This window comes from Eulemur rufifrons, chromosome 9, assembly GCF_041146395.1.
Source record: "Eulemur rufifrons isolate Redbay chromosome 9, OSU_ERuf_1, whole genome shotgun sequence".
Lineage (NCBI taxonomy): Eukaryota > Metazoa > Chordata > Mammalia > Primates > Lemuridae > Eulemur > Eulemur rufifrons.
This window is the reverse complement of record NC_090991.1, coordinates 35,296,882-35,318,119: the sequence shown is the minus strand read 5'-3', so window position 1 is coordinate 35,318,119 and position 21,238 is coordinate 35,296,882. Positions and strand designations below refer to the sequence as shown.

At 58.3% G+C, this 21,238-nt stretch overlaps 1 protein-coding gene and 1 non-coding gene across 2 annotated transcripts; one reads left to right on the top strand and one right to left on the bottom strand.

Annotated features, from left to right (window-relative positions):
* The first annotated feature begins 314 nt into the window (after nt 1-314).
* Nucleotides 315-421, top strand: LOC138392681 (U6 spliceosomal RNA). The gene has a single exon (XR_011234967.1). It is a non-coding gene; the product is annotated as a U6 spliceosomal RNA (small nuclear RNA).
* A 6,486-nt stretch (nt 422-6,907) lies between these two features.
* Nucleotides 6,908-20,015, bottom strand: OSBPL7 (oxysterol binding protein like 7). Its single transcript, XM_069481307.1, has 23 exons — nt 19,887-20,015; nt 18,379-18,533; nt 18,130-18,255; nt 17,898-17,951; nt 17,146-17,259; nt 16,686-16,796; nt 16,449-16,566; nt 15,718-15,821; nt 15,240-15,332; nt 15,022-15,154; nt 14,853-14,947; nt 14,668-14,763; nt 13,821-13,958; nt 13,152-13,245; nt 12,311-12,558; nt 11,975-12,112; nt 10,083-10,146; nt 9,889-9,967; nt 8,898-9,042; nt 8,642-8,786; nt 8,431-8,557; nt 8,111-8,233; nt 6,908-7,950 (listed from the first exon to the last, which is right to left on the bottom strand). The coding sequence occupies exons 2-23, from the start codon at nt 18,451-18,453 to the stop codon at nt 7,842-7,844; spliced, it is 2,529 nt and encodes an 842-aa protein (XP_069337408.1). The 5' UTR covers nt 18,454-18,533; nt 19,887-20,015; the 3' UTR covers nt 6,908-7,841.
* Nucleotides 20,016-21,238: the final 1,223 nt, after the last annotated feature.

The window sequence follows — 21,238 nt, the reverse complement described above, 5'->3', positions numbered from 1 at the left end:
AGAGTGAGACCCTGTCTCCAAAAAAAAAAAAAAAAGAATGAAAAGGGGGGATCTCTAAAGATCCTACAGACATTAAAAAGATAATAGGATATTGTAAACAACTTTACAAAAAATTTGGCAATTTGGATGCAATGGACACATTCTTCCAAATTAAAAAAAAAAAAATACCAAAGCTGACAGAAGAAAAGGTAAAAGCCTTGAACAGTTCAATATCTGTTAAACAAATTTTCTCTATTATTAAAAACGTTTCCTCAAATAAAGGTCCAGATGGATCCTTCAGTGAACATTTTCAAATATTTAAGAATGAAATATCTGTGCTCGCTTGGGCAGCACATATACTAAAATTGGAACGATACAGAGAAGATTAGCATGGCCCCTGCGCAAGGATGACATGCAAATTCGTGAAGCGTTCCATATTTTAAAAATTAATAATAATAAAAAAAGAATGAAATATCACCAATATAATCAAAGTCTGCAAGAAAATAGAAAAAGGGAGAGGGAACTTCTCCCAACTCTTTTATGAGGCCGGTACAACTTTTACACGAAAATCTAACATCGCAAGCAGGAAAAATTACAGTCCTATTTCACGAACATAGATGCAAAAATTCATTTAAATTATTAGAAAGCAGCATCCAGTGATAGATAAAAAGGATAATACATCATGACCAAGTGAGTTTATTCCAAAAATGCACATGTATTTGAAAATACCCTTCCCTGAGCCCCAGGGGCCGCGCGCAGCTCAGGGCACAGGCGACCGAGACGGCGCCGCGCGAGTCCCTCCCGCTCCGCGTCTCCAGTTCTCGGTCCTCGGGCTCCGCCCCGTGGCCACCAAGCCAGCTGCACCCCAGCGCGCCGGGCTGGGCGGCCCAGCACTGCCCCTGCCAGGCTGGTGTCCACACCGCCGCCTGCCGGCACCTCGAGGCCGGTGTCCCTGACCACATCTCAACCCGGGGCCACCCCATGTGGGTCTCAGAGCGCGCTGGAGGTGATGCCTGGGGGCAGGCGCCCATTTCTGCCCCTCAACCTGTGCCTCTGCTAGCCTGGGACTTCCTGGCCTTCCAGCACCTTCTGGCCCTTGTCTGGGGTTGGTGGGGCAGGAACTCCCCCCCCAGTCTGAAACTCCTTAGCTGGGGAGGGGACAATCAGCTGGCAGACAGAGGCTGGTGTCTGTCCCAGGAACTGCTGGTGAGGGGACCACAGAGGTGAAGGGTGCTGCCGCCTCCCCTTTTACCAATGTCCTGGCCCCTCCACCTTTTTGGGGAGATGCTTTGCGTCCTCCTATTCTTGGCAAAAGTATTGGGAAACTCAAGGCTCCAACTGGCGTCTGCACGGCTCTCCCTCCCAGGGAGGATTTGCTGCTGCAGTGGGAGGGCCCCTGGGGTGGGGGACAGCAGAGCTGGTGGTGACTCTGGCCCAGGTCATCTGAAGCCACCCTTGTCTGGTGCTGCACAGCCTGAACAATCAATCCTCAGTCCCACTGTGTCCTTTGACAAACAAGATCCCCATGAGGGAGCTGGGCGAGCACCATTATCCACACATTGCAGAGGAGGAAACTGAGGCTCAAGGAGGTGACGGGAATACACGGCAGAGCCAAGGCCAGAGCTCAGGGCTCCAGCCCTTGGCCGCGCTCTTCCTGCCCGCTCTGCACTGCAGGTGCCGGGAGGGGCGCGTGTGGCCCTGAGGCTGACCACCAGGCCCAGCTTGGAGGAGAGCGGCTGCCGGGGCCTGTGGTATTTGCCAGGTGGAGGAGAAGGGAGGGAGGGCTAAGGTGACCTGCCTTCCCCACGTCCCACCTTCTCTATCCCAGGAGTCCTAGGTGAGATGACTTCCCACAGCAGCCACGACTCTCTGCTAAGCTGGCACTGGCTTAGTGGGTCCCTTCCTTCTCCTCCCCATTCCCCTCCCTCCCAGGAGGGCACAACACACGCTCCCTCCTCCAAACCATGCACACACGTACGCACACGCCTCACCCGTCAGGAGCACACAGGGAATTTCTCAGGCCCGCCCCTAACACTCGGAGGACCCAGGACAAGAGTGCAAATGCAGGCACATATATAATATGTTAAATATTTGAAAGTTAGAAAACTAATTACTTAAATAATTTCTATCCTCCAACATTGACAAATAGAACTGAAAACCCAGGTTTGACTTTAGAATTCTAGACTTGCTGGAGTTCGAGGAAGTCGGTGTGGGGCCGCTGCAGGGAGACCTGGCGGAGGCCAGCCCCTTTGCACCGCGCTCTGTCGGGTACTATCAGGCACAGTTCGCGCTTGGAGAAGGCGTACCTAGGAAAGGGACCTGCACAGTGGGCCAGAGGCTGACTGGTCGGGAATTCCAGGGTCCCAGGTGCTCAGAATGCTGTCTGTGAGGGGGCCGGGTAAACTGATTCCCCCAGCCCATGGGTGCCTCAGCCCATGCGGAGGGGCAGCTGGAGGAACGCCGGACAGAGCCCTAAATCAGGGGCCCGCTTGTCTGGATTGAAGGGTGGTGCCCTTCCTGCTCCCTGCTCGACCTGCCTTTCTCTTTGGAAGCCCAAAGTTAGGGTACAGGATTAAATTCAGGGGTCCTGCCCCAGTGTGTGACAGGCTCTGGGCCACAGAGGCCCAGACGTTAGTGGAAACAGAAAAGTCTTTTTGTGAGGGATCCCTGGCTTGGAGGGAGAGGAGGTCCTGGGGCAGCTGTTACCGGCCAGTGAGGAGGCACCCACAAAGGGGGCCTGGCCACCCTCCCCCAGACCATCTGGGCAGCTTCTGGGAGTAGCTGGGGACAACTGGGTCTCCCAGAACTGAGGGTTTCCTGATTCGTGCGTCTCTGAAGAGTAAAAGGGGCTGTGGGGGCGTGGCGGGCAATCTGTAGGAATACGCTGTAATGGTGTCTGCTGCACCGTCACTGCTGGGCTGGGCCCCGCTACCGCCTCACTCTTGGAGGCCTGAAACTGAGCAGATGGCGGGTGCAGCCACCTGTCAGGTGGGGCTCAGGATTGACTGAATTGGTCCTTTCGAGAGCCCGGGGCGCCCTCTGGAGGACGCCTGGAGAATCTCACCACTTTGGTCCTGGACAAAAGACCGTGTAGCTGACGCGCTTTTCTCTCTCCTCCCTGCTCCTGCCCTGGCCCTTCCAATCTCTTCTTCACCCACACCCTTCCCATAGCCCAGCCCACCCATCTACCATCCTCGGGACAGATCCTTCATGTTGAGGGCCTCTTATATTAGCAGTCAACAAGGCCCAGCAACCCCAGGCTCCTGGTGTCATGGGGCATAGTGCTAATGGTTTGGAAACTACCAAGCGAAACTATCCCCTACACATATGTTAGGGCCTGGAAGCATCTCTCAGCAACCTGAAGACTTTGCCCCATGTGATGACTATGTTAATGAGATGTGGTAGCACCCTAGAAGCCCCATCCCCTGGGGCCAAGCTCTCCCAGGCCCTGGGACCATCCTGCCCCAGACGCCCCTGCTGAGCTGCACAGCTGACTCTGGTCTGCTGGGGATCTCAAGAGCACTCGGTGTCCCCCTCTGATGGCATTGGCTCTTAAGAGTATGTACGAGGATAAGATGAGGGTGTGGCAAGAATCAGGGTCCCTAGACCATCATATAGGGCTGAGTGTTCTGATTACGTGTCTGTGCCAGGAAGACATCACCTGGTGAGCAAGACCTGGCCCAGGGCAACCTGTGAGGGTCTCTTTGACAACCCTAAGGGGCACAGAAGTTAGTCCCAGGGAGAGAGAACTAAGTCCCACTTCCTTTTCTGCCCATGCTAGAACTAGAGGGTCTCTAAAAGGGGAAATTCCATATAAACTGTGTCCTTTCCAGAAAGGAGACGTCATCAAATTAATGACCCAACTGCAAGGCTCCCTTGCCCATTCCCGGAAGAGGTTGGACAGGGCCTGGCAATGTACCCCAGGATCTTGAAGGTGCCTGTGGGAGAACTGGGACTTGACTAAGACAGCCCAGAGCAGGAGTGCTGTGTGCCCTTCCAGGGTCAGACTGGAGCCAGCGGAATTGAGGTCAGACGTAAAGGTCTCTGCAGCCTCAGCAGGAATCAGTCAGGGGCTGTGGGTGCCCTCGTCCCCCACTGTCCCCACTGACTTCCTTCTCCCTGAGACAGAGAAGGTGGGAACCTTTGCACACGTCCACATCCATCTCGGCTATGTGCCATGAGGATGGAGCAGGGAGGCACCCAGTGGCCTCCAGCCTGGAACACCCGCTCCAGCTTCAGGGTGGGAAGGACCTCACTCTGACCTCACGGAGGGAATCTGAATGCCTCGGCCCCCGGCTGCTTCAAGCCCTTTATTCAGAAGAGGCAGGAAATTGGGGGTTAAAAGTATTTTGACCTTTTTTAGCCCCTTGTAACCCAGGTGTCCCCATCAGCTGTTCAACAGCCAAATTAAAAACAATTTTTAAAAATCTTTCTCTGGACAGAGCAGTTTGGGATTGGAGGGTCCAAGTGGGTGAAATGAGCACTGTGACACCACTTGCCTGCCTTCCTTTCCTTCTGCCCCCACTGTTCGGCCCAAACATTTCTCCTGCTGTTCAAGCTCTGTCCTTTGCTCAGCCAGGGAAGTGGCTCCCTGGCTTTACAAACTGCTACACTTGGAGTCAAGGTGTGGGGCCATTAGGCTGGGCACAGTGACTCACGCCTGTAATCCTAGCATTCTGGGAGGCCAAGGCGGGAAAATTGCTTGAGGTCAGGAGTTCTAAGACCAGCCTGAACAAGAGTGAGACTCCGTCTCTACAAAAAATGAACAAATTAGCCAGGCATGGTGGCTCATGCCTGTAGTCCCAGCTACTGGGGAGGCTGAGGCAGGAGGATCTCTTGAGACCAGGAGTTTGGGGTTGCAGTGAGCTATATGATGCCACTGCACTCTAGCTCAGATGACAGAGTAAGACCCTGTCTCAAAAAAGAAAAAAAAAAAAAGATTTGGGGCCATTAAGCTCCAAATTCCTCTCCTTCCCTTCCCTCCAGGCCCTCTATGTCCTCCAACCAAAGCCAGGGTTCTGGCTCTGTGCTGGGCTACCCCAAGGCCCAGTCCGTGGGTCATTTGGACTAGGCTGCCATAGGCTTGAGAAGGGGGCCCACCATTCCTTCCTTCGACCACCAACGTGAACACCCCACCCTGGTCCTCCTGGCTGCCAGGAGGCGACACCGCTGCCTGAACCCACAGCTGCCTTGGGCCCTTGGAACCCTGTCCACAGAGCCCAGCCTGGGGCCAGAGCCCCCATCAGCAATGACTCACCAAACCCTGGCCAGCTGGGGAGGGTTTAGGAAATGCCGCTCACCTGCTGGGCCCAGCAAGCGCAAAAGCAGTCCCACCTTCCCACGCCCCTCCCACCCGGGCTGAGGCTGGGAGGACTCCAGGAGGACACTGGCTTAGACGGCACAGGCCACACTGTGGTTCCCGTGGGTAGAGGCGTTTCTGGTTTCTTGTCTCCACTGGAAAAATAACTTTGGAATTTGGTTTATTTTAAACCCCAGTTCTTAAAATACGTGGAAATTGAACACACGGTGGTCAGTCAGCGCCGCGTGGCTCTGAGGGGAGAGGGTCGGGAGGAGGGTGGTGCAGACTGTTGGGAAAGATCCCGAGTGTGTGCGGGCTTTGGCTGTTTCTGGAATGGGTTGGGGTTATTTCTGGCATGTGGTGTCAGGACAAGTGTGTTCGTTTTAACTCCAACACTGTCCGTAAATAGCTGTGGAAATGTGGACCACCGCTCCTCCATGGGCGCTGGGGGAGGGGGAGAAGAAAAGGCTGATGGATGTCATAGCTTGGGGGTTCCCTCTGCTCTTGCCACTCTGCCACCCCCCAGGGAAAGCATGACTTCCTGTGGGGACAGCTGTAGGACTGGAGCAGGCTGTTGCTGCAGAGGGTGGGGTGGGGCGGAGTAAGGAGCCTGGAACACTTCACGGACCCTCTCCTCTGAGACACAGAAGAGGCTACACGAGGGACCGAAGCCTCTGAACAGGAAGGTAAGGCCACTTGACCCACGTCCCGCAGCTTTGGGATAACAGGGCCAGGTTTGAGCCCAGCCTCAGTGGAGGGGGAGGGGGAGGGCCTGCAGCTTGCCCTGTCCTCCCTCCTGCCCTTCCTGGAACACCCACATCTTGAGTGGGTGGCACAGACCTGGCTGAGGATGCTAGTGTGGTGGTCAGCACTCTGTGCCACAGGGAGGGACACAGCCCAGGCAGATTTCCACTGGTTGAAGGGTTTGGATTTTTCCGCTGTGTACTGGGAAGCAATGGATATATTTTAAGCAGGCACGAAGTGCCATATTTTCTCTTTTGAAATGCTTCCCTGAAGGCCAGCGTTAGGCTGGAAGGGACTGAGGGCTTCCGTAGCAGTCCAGGCAAGGGCTGAGAAGCACCAGAGTGGAGGACACCTGAGGCAGAAGGGACAGGTGTGAGAACCTACGGGGAGGGAGGCGCCTTCTGGGCTTTCAGTTCAGGTGAGCAGTGGCTGGGTTAGTTCCCTGAGTAACAGAGCACCACATGATGGGCAGCTTAAAACAATCAGAATATATTCTCTCTCGGCTGAGGCTGGACGTCTGAAATCAAGTCGTTAGCAGGCTTGGCTCCTTCTTGGAGGCTCAGAGTGAGCCTCGGGTGGCTTCGGGCAGCTGCCAGCAATCCTTGGCATCCTCAGCTTGTAGTTGCATCGCTCTAGTCTCTGCCTACGTCTCCACGTGGCCCACTCCCGTGTGTGTTTCACACAGTCATCTTCCCTTGTATACTCGTCTGCCCAAATTTCCCTCTGCTTATAAGGACACCAGTCACTAGAGTGGAGCCACCCTAATCCAAGATGACCTCATTTAAACTTGGCACATCTGCAAAGACCCTATTTCCAAATAAGGTAGCATTCACAGGTACTGTGCTAGAGCACACGTGTTTCTCAATGAATGGTCACAGGCCAAATTCTGGGATAGTCTTTATTGGAGCTTGGAATGTCAGAGCAATCCACCTTCCTCAGAGGCAGACTGGGAAAGTGAGCAGCAGTGCTGGCGGACACCCCGCAGGGGGACGTCCGGGCTACATGAAGGAACCCTGCTTGCCCGCAAGCAGGACACGGGCACACACACACACACACACGCACACACACGCTCTCCTATGCAACCTGAGACACCCAGACACTCACACACTCACTGCCCGTGGGTCAGAGGCCAGGCGCCTCGGGCTGCTCCCCTCCTCTTGGAGGGGCCTTGTCCCCTCTGGGGAATGTGCTGAGACTGAAGGGAACCACTTGAGGATCAGGGACAAAGGAGCTGGAAGCTGCAGGCATTTTGCAGTTTGGAAGGATGGGAAGGATGCCCAGGAACCAACTGCAGGGAGCTGGAGAAAGCCCTGCTGGGCCAGGGCAAGGCGAAGAAGACACTGGAGATGGGGTGTGGGGGTGGGGTGGAAGGAAAGGCCATCTCCTCTTCCTCACTTGCTGGGAACTCACGGCTGAGGACAGAGCCCTGGGCACAGAAAGCCTGGGAGCATCAAGGGGTCCCCTGTGTCCTAAGAAGGCACAGAAATGGGGAACAGATCCTGGGAGTCTGGAGTCTCCCCTAAGCACCCCAAGGGGGACAGGAAGGGAAATGACAGAGCGAGAAGGGTCTTACATGCCGGTTGTCTGGGACGACGAGACTGGGGAAGCACAGATACTGCTTCTCACCCCAAACCATGGGGTGGGGGGTGGGCGGGGGTGCAGCCCCTCTGGCCGGCAGAGGGGAGAGAGGGCCAGAGCCAGGGCTGCCCCTTTGGTCTCAAGGGCAGTGAGCGGGGAGCCTGGCCTCACCCATGTGTCCGTGGTCGGGGTGGAGGCAGGAGGAGTGAGGAAGCAGAGCCTCCTGCCCCCGGAGCCAGGGCTACCAGAGCACGGCCCCATCCAGGTTCCCGTAGCCGGGCTCGGCTCGCAGCCTCCAGTAGGTGTTGTTGGTCACCCACCACTCCTTCCCGCTGCTGTCCGTCTGCCGCCTGGGGGGACAGGGCGGGCGGAAGTGAGAAGGGCGAGCGCCCAGCACGGAGGCTGGGGTGCAGAGATACCCCTGCTGTGGTCTGCCCCACTCAACCCAGGCCTAAGGGACAGCGGGGCCCAGACTGCAGAGACCCAGGGCAGAGGACGGGGCTGAGGCACCTGAAGAAGCGGGCCTGGTGGACGATGTTGTTCTCTTCCATCACTTTGCGCCTGTCTCGCTGCAGCTGCTCGATCCTTCTCTTCTGGGCCTCAGCGGCCTGTACGTTCCCCTCCTCCAGGTACCTGAGGACCCAGATGGCAGTCGGCAGAGCTGCCCACCCACAGGCGCCCCAAGTCCAAGGCCTCTGTCCCTGCCTAGCTGTCCCCCAAACAGGCGCCATTTCCCTGAGGCAACTCAGAGAAGGAAGGACAAAGTCCCCGCTCGGCAGAGCCCCATGAGGAGGGAGGTGGTTCCAGGGCGGCACCCGCCCGGCACTGACCTCTGGTCCGGCCGGAGCCTTGTGTCGGTGGAAGGCAGTGACCGCTTCAGCTCTGCCGTCAGCTCATTCAGCTCCAAGGCAAACTGAGTGAAGCCGAAGTTCCGCTCGTGGTCTGGGGGCATCGAGTCTGGGAAGGGCAAGGGGCTGGGGCAGGTGGACTGTGCCTTAGCCGCCCTCGCCCTGCCCGGCCCTCCCTGGCCACCCCACTTACTGGGTTTCCAGATGCACTGACCGCCTGGCGCAGGTCCCCGGTACAGCCCCTCGTGCCACTTCCCGAAGAGTCGGTGGAGGACACGGCCGCTCCGGCTGAACACAGCACCCTGCACCTCGTGGATGTTGGAACTCCAGTACTTGGCCTGGGGTGGGGAAGAGAGGTTTAGCGGGTGTCCCCTCCTCCTTACTCAGGGTGACCTCCGGAGGCAGAGGCTGCTGGGGGTGGCTGGGCGGGGTCAGGGTGGCATACCCACCTTGCAGAAGGTGATCTTGCAGTGGCAGGAGCTGTCCTGTGTGTTTCGGATGAGGACTTCCCCATAGTGCTCGATCCAGCGCTGGCCACTCAGGATGTTGTGAATGCAGGACGTCACTTTGTTCCACTCAAAGTGGTCCCCAAACCTGTGAGAGACAGGGTATGGGAGGACAGCTGGTTGACCCTGGGGAACAAGTGAGTTGGGGGCGCCTGTCTTGCTAGGGCAAGTCATGTGAGTCTGTGGCAGGAACTCTGGGGTCTTGGTTCTGGCTAGCACGTCCCTACACATTTATAAAGTTTCCAAGTGCCTAAGTAATCGGAGTACAAATACAGACGGGGTCCCTATCCTTGGGTGCCAGGGACAATGGTAGGGCCGTTTACATACGCCATCCTGTCTCATCCCCACTTGGGTGTTACTTATGGCTCTCATCTTACAGGCAGACAAGGCTCCCAGGCGTGGAGTCTTTTTGCTGCTTGGGTAACTACCAAGCGGCAGAACTGAGACTCAAACCCAGGATTTCTGGGATTTCTGACTCTAAAATCCAGGATCTCGCCAGCCCCCTCCCGTGGCTTCTGGCTAACTCCCGACTGCTCTCAAGGAGCCCCTGCTTTCTGGCTCATGTCCGACCTGTAACATGAGCTAAAAGAGGGTTTTTCAAATGTGGGCTGTGACCCATTAGTCCTGAAATCAATTCAGGTTTCTATGTTTGTGTGTGCGCTGGCTTAAAGTCTCAAAAGCATTTCTTACTGTGCGTCGGGGATAAAAACCTGTGAAAGCCACTGAGCCAGATGACCTCGATGGGCCCTTCCGGCTCCACCTGCTAAGCTTTTCATCTCTCTTTATTGGCAACTGCTGTGAATATAGGTGTCGACCATCCCGACACTGCCCTCACTACGAGCAGCTCCAGGCCTTCCCATCCTGTCCCTGACCCCCGCCCCGCCTCCAGCCTGGAGGACCCCTGGGCCTGGCGGCTGGGAGTAAAAGTACCCACCTGGGCAGGCTGACGTTGACTGTCCCCACAGGCACAATCTCCAGGGATTTGCCCCAGAATTTGTTCTTCCACTTCATGTCTGCAGTTGGGTTGGGAGGGACAAGGAACAACAGAGATAAGGCCCGAGAGTGTTCGAGCCCCTCCCTCTCTGCCCTTTACCCCAGGGCCACCCCGCCCTGCCCTCCACTCCTCACCTTGCCAGAAGGTGAAATTCTCAGACTCCGCATGGCACGCTGAGATGGGGGGGTGGTGGGAGACCTGGGTGAGCAAACATGTTCTCTTGAAGCTACCCCTGAGGACGTTGGGGTCTACTCCTGACATCAGGGCCCCCCAAAGTCCTTTACCCCCACCCCAGTCCCCCTGAGAACCAGAAGACCAGTTAGGTCCAGGTCTCTTGTCCCTGTCATCCTTGGCCAACACCCAAGTCGTCCTCTCTTGGTCCTCTCTTCTTCCCATGAGGCCCATGGTAAGAGGGAGAAGGTGGGGCGGGGAAGGCAGCCCCTTCCGCTGGGGCCTCACCCACCTGCCCCCGCCCCACCCCCACCCCGCTCCTGGGCTCCCAGTTCCCAGACCCCCACCCCTCATCCCCCACCCCCTGCACTTTCAGTCCTCCCCTCTATATATTCTCTTTCTCTCTGAATATAAAGATTTTCTGTTTTTTCCACCTTAAAAAATAGTAAACTTACCCTCTCTAGATGCATACATTTATTGCTCACGTATGCATAAAACATTTCCAGGAGGATTCCCAAAAACTGGTGGCAGCAGTCCCCTCAGAGGGGAGGCTTATTTTCTATTGTACACAGCGATTGTGCTGTGTGTTTTCAAGATCACTTAGAATCTAAACAAACAAATGGCCTCTAACTGCTACCCTCTCTCTCCTCTTTCCCTCATGGCAAAATTTTTTGGAAACAGTCTGCATTTTTCTTTTTTTAACCTCCACTCTACAAGCACTGCAATCCAGTCTCTGTCCCCATTCTTTCTCTGAAACTTCCCTCGCTCAGGAAGCCAATGACACCCCCCAGGTCCCAGGGATCTGCCGTCCCTCTCCCTCAGGGCTCCCCCAGCACCCCTGCCTGCCCACCTCCTCAGACAGTCCTCTCTGGGGCAGTCCCCCCATGACAGCCCCCTCCCCCCAAGCTGGCCGCCCCCAATCTGTTAGCTCTGCTTGGTGCTGAGAGCTCCAGGCCTGCTAACTGCAGAGCCTCCTGGACGTCTCCCCGTGGAAGTCAAGCCCATGTGCACAGCGTGCTCCCTGACTCAGTTTCTCCTACACCCCCCAGCTCGCTGACTGGCACCACCACGCACTGCTGAATGCCCCAGCCAGAGGGAGGAGGCCACCCCAGACCTCTCCCTCTTGCTGGCCCCCTCCCCACTCCCGGCACGTAAGAACGTCCTGCTGACCACCGAGTCCTCAAGGGCAACATGTGAATGCTCTTGAACTCAACGTGCCACGGCCTGAGTGCAGGTCCCCATTGGCTCTTACAGAGAGGACCACAACGGCCCCTAATGGCCACCACCAGCCATCGCATGCACTGGCCAATGTGCCTTACAGAGTGCCAGTCCGAGCGTGCCACTTCACTGCCTCACATCCCGTGACGCCCACTGCCTTCAGGATGTAAAAACGAACAAACAAAACCCCAAAGCCCTCCTGACCTTCACCGGCAAGGCTCCTCAGAGACTGACTGGCCTCGTCTTCCAGCCCCATCTCTCCCCTTCCCAAACCTGCTCCATCCGTTCCTCCACACTGTCTGGAACGTTCCATCCCCCTCACCTTGTGCCCTTGGCTCGCTCCAATTCACCCTCCAATTCATCCTAGCCCAAGATTGCCCTCTAGAGCACGTCTTCCCAGGTGGAGCTTCAGACGAGGGCCAGGAACTCCGTTTCAAGGCTGACCCTGCGCTAAGCTGGGAGCGCCTGTGAGCAGAGTCCTCACCCCCCAGCATGGGCCACAGACCCTGGCACAGAGCCAACTGCCCACGTTCCTCTGCTATGCCCTGGCTCCTCAGGCTCAGCTCTGGCCCCTGAAGCCCAGGTCCCTCCCTGTCCTGGCCACCTGAGGCCAGCTCTCGCCTCGTGCGGCCCACACCTGCTCACTGATGAAGCGGAAGCCTCGGTCAGGACGCTCACACTCGTAGGTCTCCCCCAGGACGGGGTTGAAGGGCTTGCAGCCCGCTCGGTGGTACGTGGAGGAATAGGCAGAGACAGCAAAGGCTGCGATGTACACCTGCGGGAGGCAGGGCAGGGAGGACAGCACAGTGGCAGTGGCCTGAGGATGGGGACGCCATCCCGCTGCAAGCAAAGTCTGGGGTCTTGGGGTGGAACTTCAGCAGCAAGGAGCAGTCCAGCTGGGATTGTCTGGGGGAGAGGGGCCTGGGGGAGGAAGAGGCCGTTGGGCCGGGCCCCGGGGGGTGTGGGTGGGTACCATGCGCTCGCAGGGGTCGGCGATGCGGCTGGCCTGGTCCAGGAGGCTGCTGTACTCGAGCTCCTCACAGAGCCGCTGCAGCGTGTTGAGCGGCTCGTTGAGCTGCACGGGCATCGACACCTTGGACAGGTCTTTGCCAATGTTGTTGCGCAGAATGTTCCACAGGCTCACGTCGGCCCCGGGTCCGCTGGCCGCCGGCAGGCAGCGGCGGCGGGGTGGCCCTGCGGCTCGCCCTGGAACACACCCCCCTGGCCCACCCCGACCACCATGTCACTCTCAGTCTGGGCACCCACAGCCCAGACACAGCAGGGCCTGCTCCTCCCACCCTGCCGATGCGCTCGTAGGTCTGTTCACTCCCAGGCCCCAGTTCCCACTGCCAGAGACCCCGCACCCCAAAAGCCCTTCCCGAGTCCCCACCCTTGCCTTCTGTCCCCTTATAAACACAGAAACAGACGTCGGGATGCACATCGCTCCGCCCATCTTATAGATGAGGAAGTAGGCTCCAAGAAGTAAAACGACAGGTCCAAAGCCACACTGCTAACAAGTGGCAAAGTGGGATCTTTTGCCTCTCTGTCGGGCCCTACGTGAGGCTTCCCAGCCTGCTGGAAGGGAGGCCAGCCCCCAGGCCTGGGCCAGGCCTGCCCCCCAGAGCTGCTCCAGAACATTCCCCAGCTCATGGCTTAGCCTTCCTCAGCTCCTGGGGTCACCTCTGGGGTCACCATAGAAAGTCATTAGGCCATCAGTCACCACAAGCAACAGACTCCGTATGGGGCCTGGCCGTGGACAAACCCCGTGCTCCACCCTACTCCAGCACCCACCGCCCGCGTGCCCCGGCTGGCACCTTTCTGACAGCGCTCGGCTCCCCTGAGGTCCAGCACCTCCTCAGACAGGCTGGTGGTGATTTCACTGGTGCACGACTCCTCCTCCTCTGAGCCCTGGGCCGGGACAGATGACAGGCCGGGCAGACTGGGCCTCCCCCGGGCAGCTGGGCAGTGCCCAGGGCCTGGCAAGAATCTGCCCAGCTACGCTTTGGTGGGAAGGGGAAGAGAATGTACTGGGGGGCTCTGAGCCCTAAGACACTGCCCCGGGAGGCCTGGCAGCGTGTGCCCTGCCACCTTGGGAGAGAGCTCAGGGACTTGGCAGGACACAAAGGGAAGGGAAGTTGGGAACTGCTGAGATGCGGGGTACAGGGAGAGGAGTCAGGGAGCACCGAAGCTGAAAGGGGGTCAGGGAAGATAACCAGGGTTGGAACTGAGGCAGCAGTTTCAGGAGAAACCGGTGGGGATAAAACATGTCAAACTGGGAGAAGAGTCCCTAACAGAGATTTCTGAGCAGGGCCACACAAACCTAGCAGATTTGAACATGTTTCTGGAGATAGCAGCTGAGGGGGTTAGAAAAGACTCAGGAATCTATGTCCTCTCATCTCTCTGGACCCACCCTTGTCCTCCCAAGGCCCCTCCCCTCTCAACTCCAGCGTCCCTCCTCCCTCACTTCGTCCCTCCTCCCTTACCTCGTTCTCAGAAGAGCTGGCAGAGAGGAGAACCTCACAGGCATCGAAGAACTCTGTGTGGGAATCAGCAAGGGACAGGATGCTGCTCTGGGACAGCTGGGGGGTCAGCTCTCGCCCCTTCATGTACAGAGCTTCTTGCTGTGAGGGCAGCCAGATGGGTGTCAGGCCCCAGGGGCCAGGCCAGGAGGTGAGACAGGGCTCCCCCTTCCCTGACAGCTTCCTTGAGAGGGGAGCATAACCGGGGACATTCGCTGTCTGAATGTGACACCTGCTGAGCAGCAGAAGAGGCGGAGAGGGGCGAGCAGGCTATGAAGGTGCAATGGAATGAATCCCAGCCTGGGAGTAAGGGGACATGGGTTCCACAGCAACTGCGGACACTGCCTGGGCACTGACCCTGAAGCCCACCCCAGGCCCTTTGCACGTATTAACTCATTTAGTCCTGACGGCCACTCTATGAGGGAGGTGCAATTATTACCCCCACTTTGCAGATCAGGACACTGAGGCTCGGGGTCACAAAGCAGGGGCAGCGAGTACAGCCCCAGAGACTGCGCTCGGAACCCCTAAGTCCAAGCTCAGCCAGGCCATAACTGTGGGAGCCTGGGCCCGTCAATCAGATTCTCTGAGTCTCAGTCTTGTTGTCTCAAGAGCAAGAATCCCGTCTCGCAGGACTCCGATTTAAAAGTAAAAGCACCTCGAGTGCTGCTGCCGGTGTTACGGGTGTTACGTGAAAGACATTGGAGCCAGGAGTTCTGAGCTCTGTTTTTGGACTTAAAACCAACCGTGCCCAGCACCCCAGGCCCTCACTGCTGCTGGGAGAGGAAGCGCAGGTTCCCGGCCCGGCTCTCACCTCCTCGGGGTTGAGCGAGCTGAAGGAGTCCGCGGTGGTGTCTGAGGAGATGGACAGCGAGTGGAGGCGCCTCTGGCCAGCTGGGGCCTCGGAGCCCTGCAGGGGGAGGGGGACGGGAGGGGCTGCCTGCAGTCCTCAGCCTCAAGCCCTCCCCTCCCGCCAGCCGCCTGTCCCCCAGGCCTCACCCCCATCCTTGATAGCTCTGAGCCCTGGGGCAGGTCCCTCAGTCGGTCCCGTTCGGTGGTGAGGGCGGCCAGGACGCTGCTGAGGGAGCTGTGCACTGTGGGGACGGGGCAAACCGTCAGACCCCTGGCCCTCTCCCGCCCGCTCCCGCCACCCCCAGCACGCACTCACCCTTCTGCGCCAGGGCCCAGAAACTGCGCTGCAGGTGGGCGTAGTCTGTGGGTGGCAGCCCACGGGGGCCCGAGGAGTCCCGAGACTCCAGATAGCGAGACAGGTTGGGCACGGAGCCGTGGAGACGACCCACCTGTAGGCGAAGGGGCAGGGCTGAAGGAGACAGCCTCCTTCAGAGCGTCCCGACCCAGCAACGTGGGGTCCGCACCCCACCTCACCCGTCCAATGGTGTCATCCTTGGCAAAGCTCTGCGTGCACCACATGCGGCTGGTCCGTTTCCCCTTCTTGGGTCTTTCGGTTGTCACTGAGGCCTGGCAAGTGGAGGTGGGGACAGTTTCACTCACAGGGTGGGGAGAAAGGGCAGAAACCATCAAAGCCCGGGAGAGGCAGATGACCATAGGGGAGGGCACAGGTCACCCCAGGCACAGAGGGCATGGCAGCCTGGCAAGGTGACAGGGACAACTGACATCCCAGAGGAAGAAGATGGACACCCTGGCAGAGGCGTGAGCACAAAGGAAGGAGCAGAGACACAACCTTGACATAGTTTAGATACGGGTGGGGAAGCAACCAGGAGGATCGTGGCTCTCCAGGAAACTGCAGCTATATAGGGAGGAATGGGACCTGTCCCAGGGAAGTGATGGGATCAAGGGACCTGGGCAGGACCCGTTCCCCACCCCCCAGACCCCCGGGCCTCACCTGGTGTGTGGGGATAACAGGGGCTGAGGGGATTCGGTGCAGGGACTCCAGGCTCTGCAGGAGTCTGTGTAGTTCTTGGAGCTTGCCCTGACACTCAGAGAGCTCTGGGGGAAGAATGAACGAGGCCATCACTGTCTCAACCCTGGCTTCCTCCTCCAGAGACTTCACTGGCAGCCACAGAGATCCCGACACGGCTCCCCTCCCCTGTGCATGAACCCAGAGCAGCTCCAGGCCGCCACCCCTCAGTGTGGCCTCTCTCGGGTTTCCCGGGAGAGCCTGCAGCCCAATTTCCACTCTGGCTCCGGGATGAGACCACGCCTCACCCCTGCTGCATGTGCGCAGGCCAGGGGTCACTCTCTCTCTCTCTCTCTCTCTCCACTTGGTCTGCACTTCCCTCTCCAGGCCAACGTCACCACCCCTCACTGCAGTAACCTGACTGTAGAGCACGCCCCTTCCCTTGCGCTGATCCTTCATTCGGTAACTTTGCCATGACTCCTGGTCCTCTGTCCATGTCTGTCTACGTGCCTAAGGCATGAGCCCTGCCATCCTCTAGGGGGTGGGGGCTCCCCAGGACAGGGCCCAGGTAGACTTGATCACTTGGAGGCAGAGCCTGCCTCCCCCATCAGACTGGGGCTCCCTGAGCAGGGAAGTAATCTTTTGCCTCTTGCTGATGCCACCTAAACCCGACAGCGTGGGCCCCACCCATGGAGGTGCTGTGCAGGGCCCCTCACCGTGTGAGCAGCGGTCTAGCCCATCACTGTCCCTCAGCCAGGAAGACACCTTCTCCCGAGGTCCAACCCCAGGCAGGGCTGAGGTGCTACCCACTGTAGGAAGCTGGGCGCCAGGAACCTATGGAGTGGGCCAAGGGTCAGGAAGGATGGTGTCCACCTCCCTGGGTCTCACAGTTCCCCAAAGCCACCACCCCTGAATCACCACGTCACTTGCCCCCACCCCTGGGCCCACCTTACCTTCCGGTGCGTGGTGCTGGGCAGCAGGCTGCGGGGCATGTCCAGGCGCTGGGCCAGGCGGTGGGCACGCAGCTGGGCCACCCAGCTGTGGAACAGGTCCTGGGACTTGATCTGCAGAAGTGACGGAGGGGGAGGGCCGCCTGAAGGGGGGAACTGTTTTCCAGGAGCAAGAAGTCGGGGCTCTGGTCCCCAGGTAATAGCGCCCCGTTTGTGCAAAGCCCACTGCAGGGAGGCAAAGCACAATGTCCCCCGGTGTCCGAGCCCTCAGCTCTGTGGCTGTTCACGTAACAACCAATAGGGGCATGTTCGCCCTTGGCTGTTTTACACAATGGGAACTTCCTTCTTGTCAAACTCAGAGACAGACCCTGAGCTCCGTGGACCCTCAGCCCCTGCCCCTGTGTGCCCAGGCACCTCTGCCAGGCTGGGAGCCAAAACACTCCGTGGCTCCCAGGGATGTTACCTTGAGGTGGTAGATGTTGTCTTCAGTGTCAAGGTCAATGCGCTGGGCCTTTTTGTTGATGGACATGACTGACAGCCGGACATCAATGGAGCCATGGAGCTTCCCCTTGGTGATCTGGCGTGGAGGGGTGGTAGGGACAGGGGACTGGTTTCAGGCTCACAGGGCCACAGAGCCACCATCTCCTTGAGGCCACTCTAGGCTCAAGGGCAGGAAGCAGGTTCACCTTCATGTGTGAGTCACACTATCAGTAGGGACTTCTCTGTCACCCTCCTGTGTACAGAACCACGTCAAGTAGTTCCCCACTAAATAGTTACTCTACTATGTCAAGTGCCATTCTGAGCTCTAGGGAGTCACAGAGCAAGGGGAAATATTCCCAGCCTCAGGGACCTGCAAGGTGGTGGAACAAAACACCTTCTTGGAGAGCACCTGGGTGACCAGACCTTCAGTTCCTTGTCCCCCGCATGAGAACGGGACAAGGATGAGGGTGATAAAGCTCCCAGTGCTTGGGCACTTTCCAGAGAGCCTCGTGTGTATTATGTCCCTTAAAATGACAATAGCTCTACGCATGAATGATTGTGCTCTCCCCGAGTTAGCCATGGGAATGCTATGGCTCAGGGAAGTGCCCTGCCTGGGATCGCACACTCAGTGAATGGCGCACCTGGGACTCAGACTGTGCTCGGGTGGATTTCAGGCCCCCGCTGCCTGCCCAGGGCACTCTGGGGCCAGACACCTCCCACATGGCCCCAACTCACATCTTGCCGAGTTGTCGCATAGTAAAGGATCCCGTCCTCGAGCACAAAGTATCTCTGTGACGTTGCCCAGGAGGGATGCGACGGAGAGGCAGAGAGGAAAGGGTGTGAGGGAGAGCAGCCACACACTCGGACTCTTCTTCCCCTTCTCAACACACAAACACCCTGGACTGCCCAGCAGCCTCCCCGCCATCCCTCCCCACATCTGGCCCCTCCCTGTGGCCTGCCCCCCTACCTTGTGCCAGCCCTTCAGAGGCCACTTCCTCTTCTTGAGCAGGTGGCCTTCCTGCCTCTCAGGTGTGATACCCTCTGCCGCCAGCCTGCTCCGAGGCTCCTCCACTACCTCCCACAGCTCAGAGGCCTGCAGTCCAGGACAGGACAGAGGGAGGGGAGCGCTGGTGAGTCCACCATGTCTGCCCCTCCCCCCCGGCCCAGGCCAGGCCTGCCCACTGCCTGCCCCCTGTCCACTGACCCGCCCTCAGACCTGCTGGGCACCGCTGGGCTTCGAGGACAGAGCACTCTCGGCCAGGGAGGGAGAGTCCCTCTCTTGGAAGTCCATGGAGAAGAGAAATGCCACTCCCTGCTGAGGATGTAGAGCAGGGTGGAAGGGGAAGGATGTCACCTGGTCCTGGGGGAGCCCTTGAAGTAAAAGAGAAACCACATTAACACAGACCCTCCCTGCTATCACCTCTTCCCATCTCCAATCACTCGATCGGGGCTGGTCAACACATCCTCACCTGCCATGCCTCTCCCAGAGTCTGTTCTTCTGTCCCCACCTCACCCTGGGCAGGTCTCCCTGCCTACACCCTCTGCTATGGCCACTGCTCAGAGAGGTGAACCAGCGCACAGCAGACAGGCCGGTGCCAAGAGAAAACCACAAGAAGTATGGCCAGCCCCACCTTGGGCACACACTCCGGGGCTCTAGAAAACACTCAGCACTTTCTTTGGAGGATTCCCTGGGGGTGCTCAGAGGTGAGGCTGGGGAGGGAAGGAAGAGGCTCCGGGAAAAGATGGGACTCAGAGACTGGACAAGCAAGATCTCAGTCCAGCTGCCTCTTCCTTCAGGACCCCCCCCCCCATCTGCTCCACCACCACGGCTTGGAGACTCCTCTGCCACGATCCCTCTGCAGAGAACCCTCCACTCCCCACTGATTGGTCTCCACGTCCGCTAGTTCTTGGGCTCCCATTTTCTGCTTGGGGAAACTGAGGCCTGAGATAGCCTCCATTTTTCTCTGTGCCTCCTGCCACCAAAGATGCCCCTAGGAGTCCCAACTTGGACGCTTAGTCCCCCCCACCCCCTAATCCTTACCATCCCCTTTCTACTATCCCAATCCTTGGGGTTCCTGAGAAGAGCCGCCCACCCAGGGCAAGCAGGACACTGGGCTGATGGAGACCCTATGTGCAAGAGAAGAGGCAGCCAAGAACATGCCAAGGTCTGCCCAGGTCCCGCAGTAGTGCCCACAGGCGCCCTTGGCACCGGCCCTGGCCATCCTGGCTCCACTGGGAGATCAATAATGCATGAGGCTGTGTGTGTGTAAGACAGGGAGGGGACTGGAGGGGCGAGGCTGGCCTGAGACTGGGGAAGCAGCTCAGATCTTCTTATGGAGCTAGCAAGCAGCTGAGGAGCTGAGGCTCCGAGGGGACAGGAACGTGGCAGGGTAAGGGTGGCCAGGAGGTCGGAGCACAGGGGCCCATGTAGTGAGAGGCTGATCCGGGGAGGAAACTCCTGCATTCAGCCATTGAAAGTTCCTAAACTCTTCCGGTATTTGGGTATCTCTGTGCCCTCATCTGGCCCCGTGGGATCCTGGCCCCCATTGCTGGTGGGTGGAGGGGAGGCTCTGTCAGCAGGAAGGGGGGGGATCAAGGTGAGCCAGGTGGGTGCCCCCCTCCACTTCCATTCCCGCCCCCGTCTCCGGAGGAGCAGACCCACCAGCTTCAGGTGGGAGGAAGCTCTTCTCCGGGAATGTCAGCGATGCCACGCGGCCCCCTTACCCCAGGGTCCATGGACGCCTGTGCTCCTTGGCCCTCGCGGCGCTCTGCCTCTGAGTCACCGTCTCCGAGTCACCGGCTCCCTCCTCACGGAGCTGAGCAGTGGCAGCAGCTGCTGTGGGAACCAGGAAGGAAGGAGACGTCGGAGCCTCCCCTCTAGCCGGATCTCTCCACCTTCCCCTCCCCCATCCCCTCCTCCCGCCAAGCTCCGGGCGGCCGCTCAGCTCTGCCCCCCTGCTCCCCGGAGGACTCAGGGCTGAGCAGACTCCCCCAGCACCGATGTGGCTTGGGAGTCAGGGCACAGTCCCCACTGGGCATGGTTCCAGATAGAGGAGAGGATTGGCAACTGCTGGCCTCAAGCCAATGGTGGTAAAGGATTTATTGACACTAGCGTGGCCTTGACCCTGTTAGTGCCCAAGGCCATTTCCTTATTAACCCCACCTCTCGTTTTACATCTGAAAATAGATTGCAAAATTTGGAGCCAGCAAAGGTATCAGGTTGACACAGAAGGGACAGATCCCCCTCTGGGACCACAAGAGTGAGTGCCAAGAGCACAGTCAGCAGGGGCAGTCAAGGCGACAGAGGGACAGCCAGTGTCCCCATACCAAGGCCTTTTACAGGGGTGATCCCCCACCAGGTCCTGCCCCCTCGGGCTCAGGAAGTAACAGTAAGGTAAAATGAAACCCAAGCGCCTGCAGAGTCTGGATCCGGAGCAGGTCTGGGGCAGTCAAAGCTGCAGGCTGGAGCTGACTTAGGTACTCTTCTGCCTTTCAGACAATCTTGCCCTTCTTCTGGAGTACTGTGTTCAGCTTTTCTAATGAAAAATCTGCTTTTGACAAAGATCTACAATTCATTTATATGAATGTGGCACAGACCGCAGCTTTAAGTGCAGTGAAGTTTTCTTTCTGGACAGAAGTGGGCTTTTAATGGTGGGGACTCAGGCACCACTAGCAGGTGAAGGATGCAATTGGAGGTTCTTCTCTGGTCCCAAATGATGTAGGCCACCTGCTCCCTTCACGTCATCCCCATGTGGGCTTGGTTTTTATGTCAGGGTGTATAGCTCTCAGGGACGCCTGCCCTCTTGGCTCCATTCAGAACCTCTGCTCCAGCCACCCCTGGGGAGGGCGTTGTTAGCAGCTGGCAGGGCTCTGGGAGGCAGGGAGGGAGAGCCACAGCGCAGCACTGGGCAGACCAGCTCTGGCATCCAGGAACCTCAAGGGCCTTTTAATTCACTTCACGGTGACTGAACATCCCTGGGCTTGCAGCTGGGCACTGTGGGAAGTTGGTCCTGGCCCAGGCCACGGAAAAGCTGCGGCAGGTCCTCCCTGCCAGACAGTGCCTGCCCAGGAGTAAGG

What these genes read in the sequence shown, in the direction of transcription:
- OSBPL7 (XM_069481307.1), bottom strand. Translation starts at nt 18,453, where the DNA reads ATGGACTTCCAAGAGAGGGACTCTCCCTCCCTGGCCGAGAGTGCTCTG. An exon ending in GCTAGACCGCTGCTCACACG is followed by an intron (nt 15,822 to 16,448) that starts GTGAGGGGCCCT and finishes TTCTTCCCCCAG; the next exon opens with AGCTCTCTGAGTGTCAGGGC. An exon ending in CCAGCTCTTCTGAGAACGAG is followed by an intron (nt 13,246 to 13,820) that starts GTAAGGGAGGAG and finishes GTCCCGGCCCAG; the next exon opens with GGCTCAGAGGAGGAGGAGTC.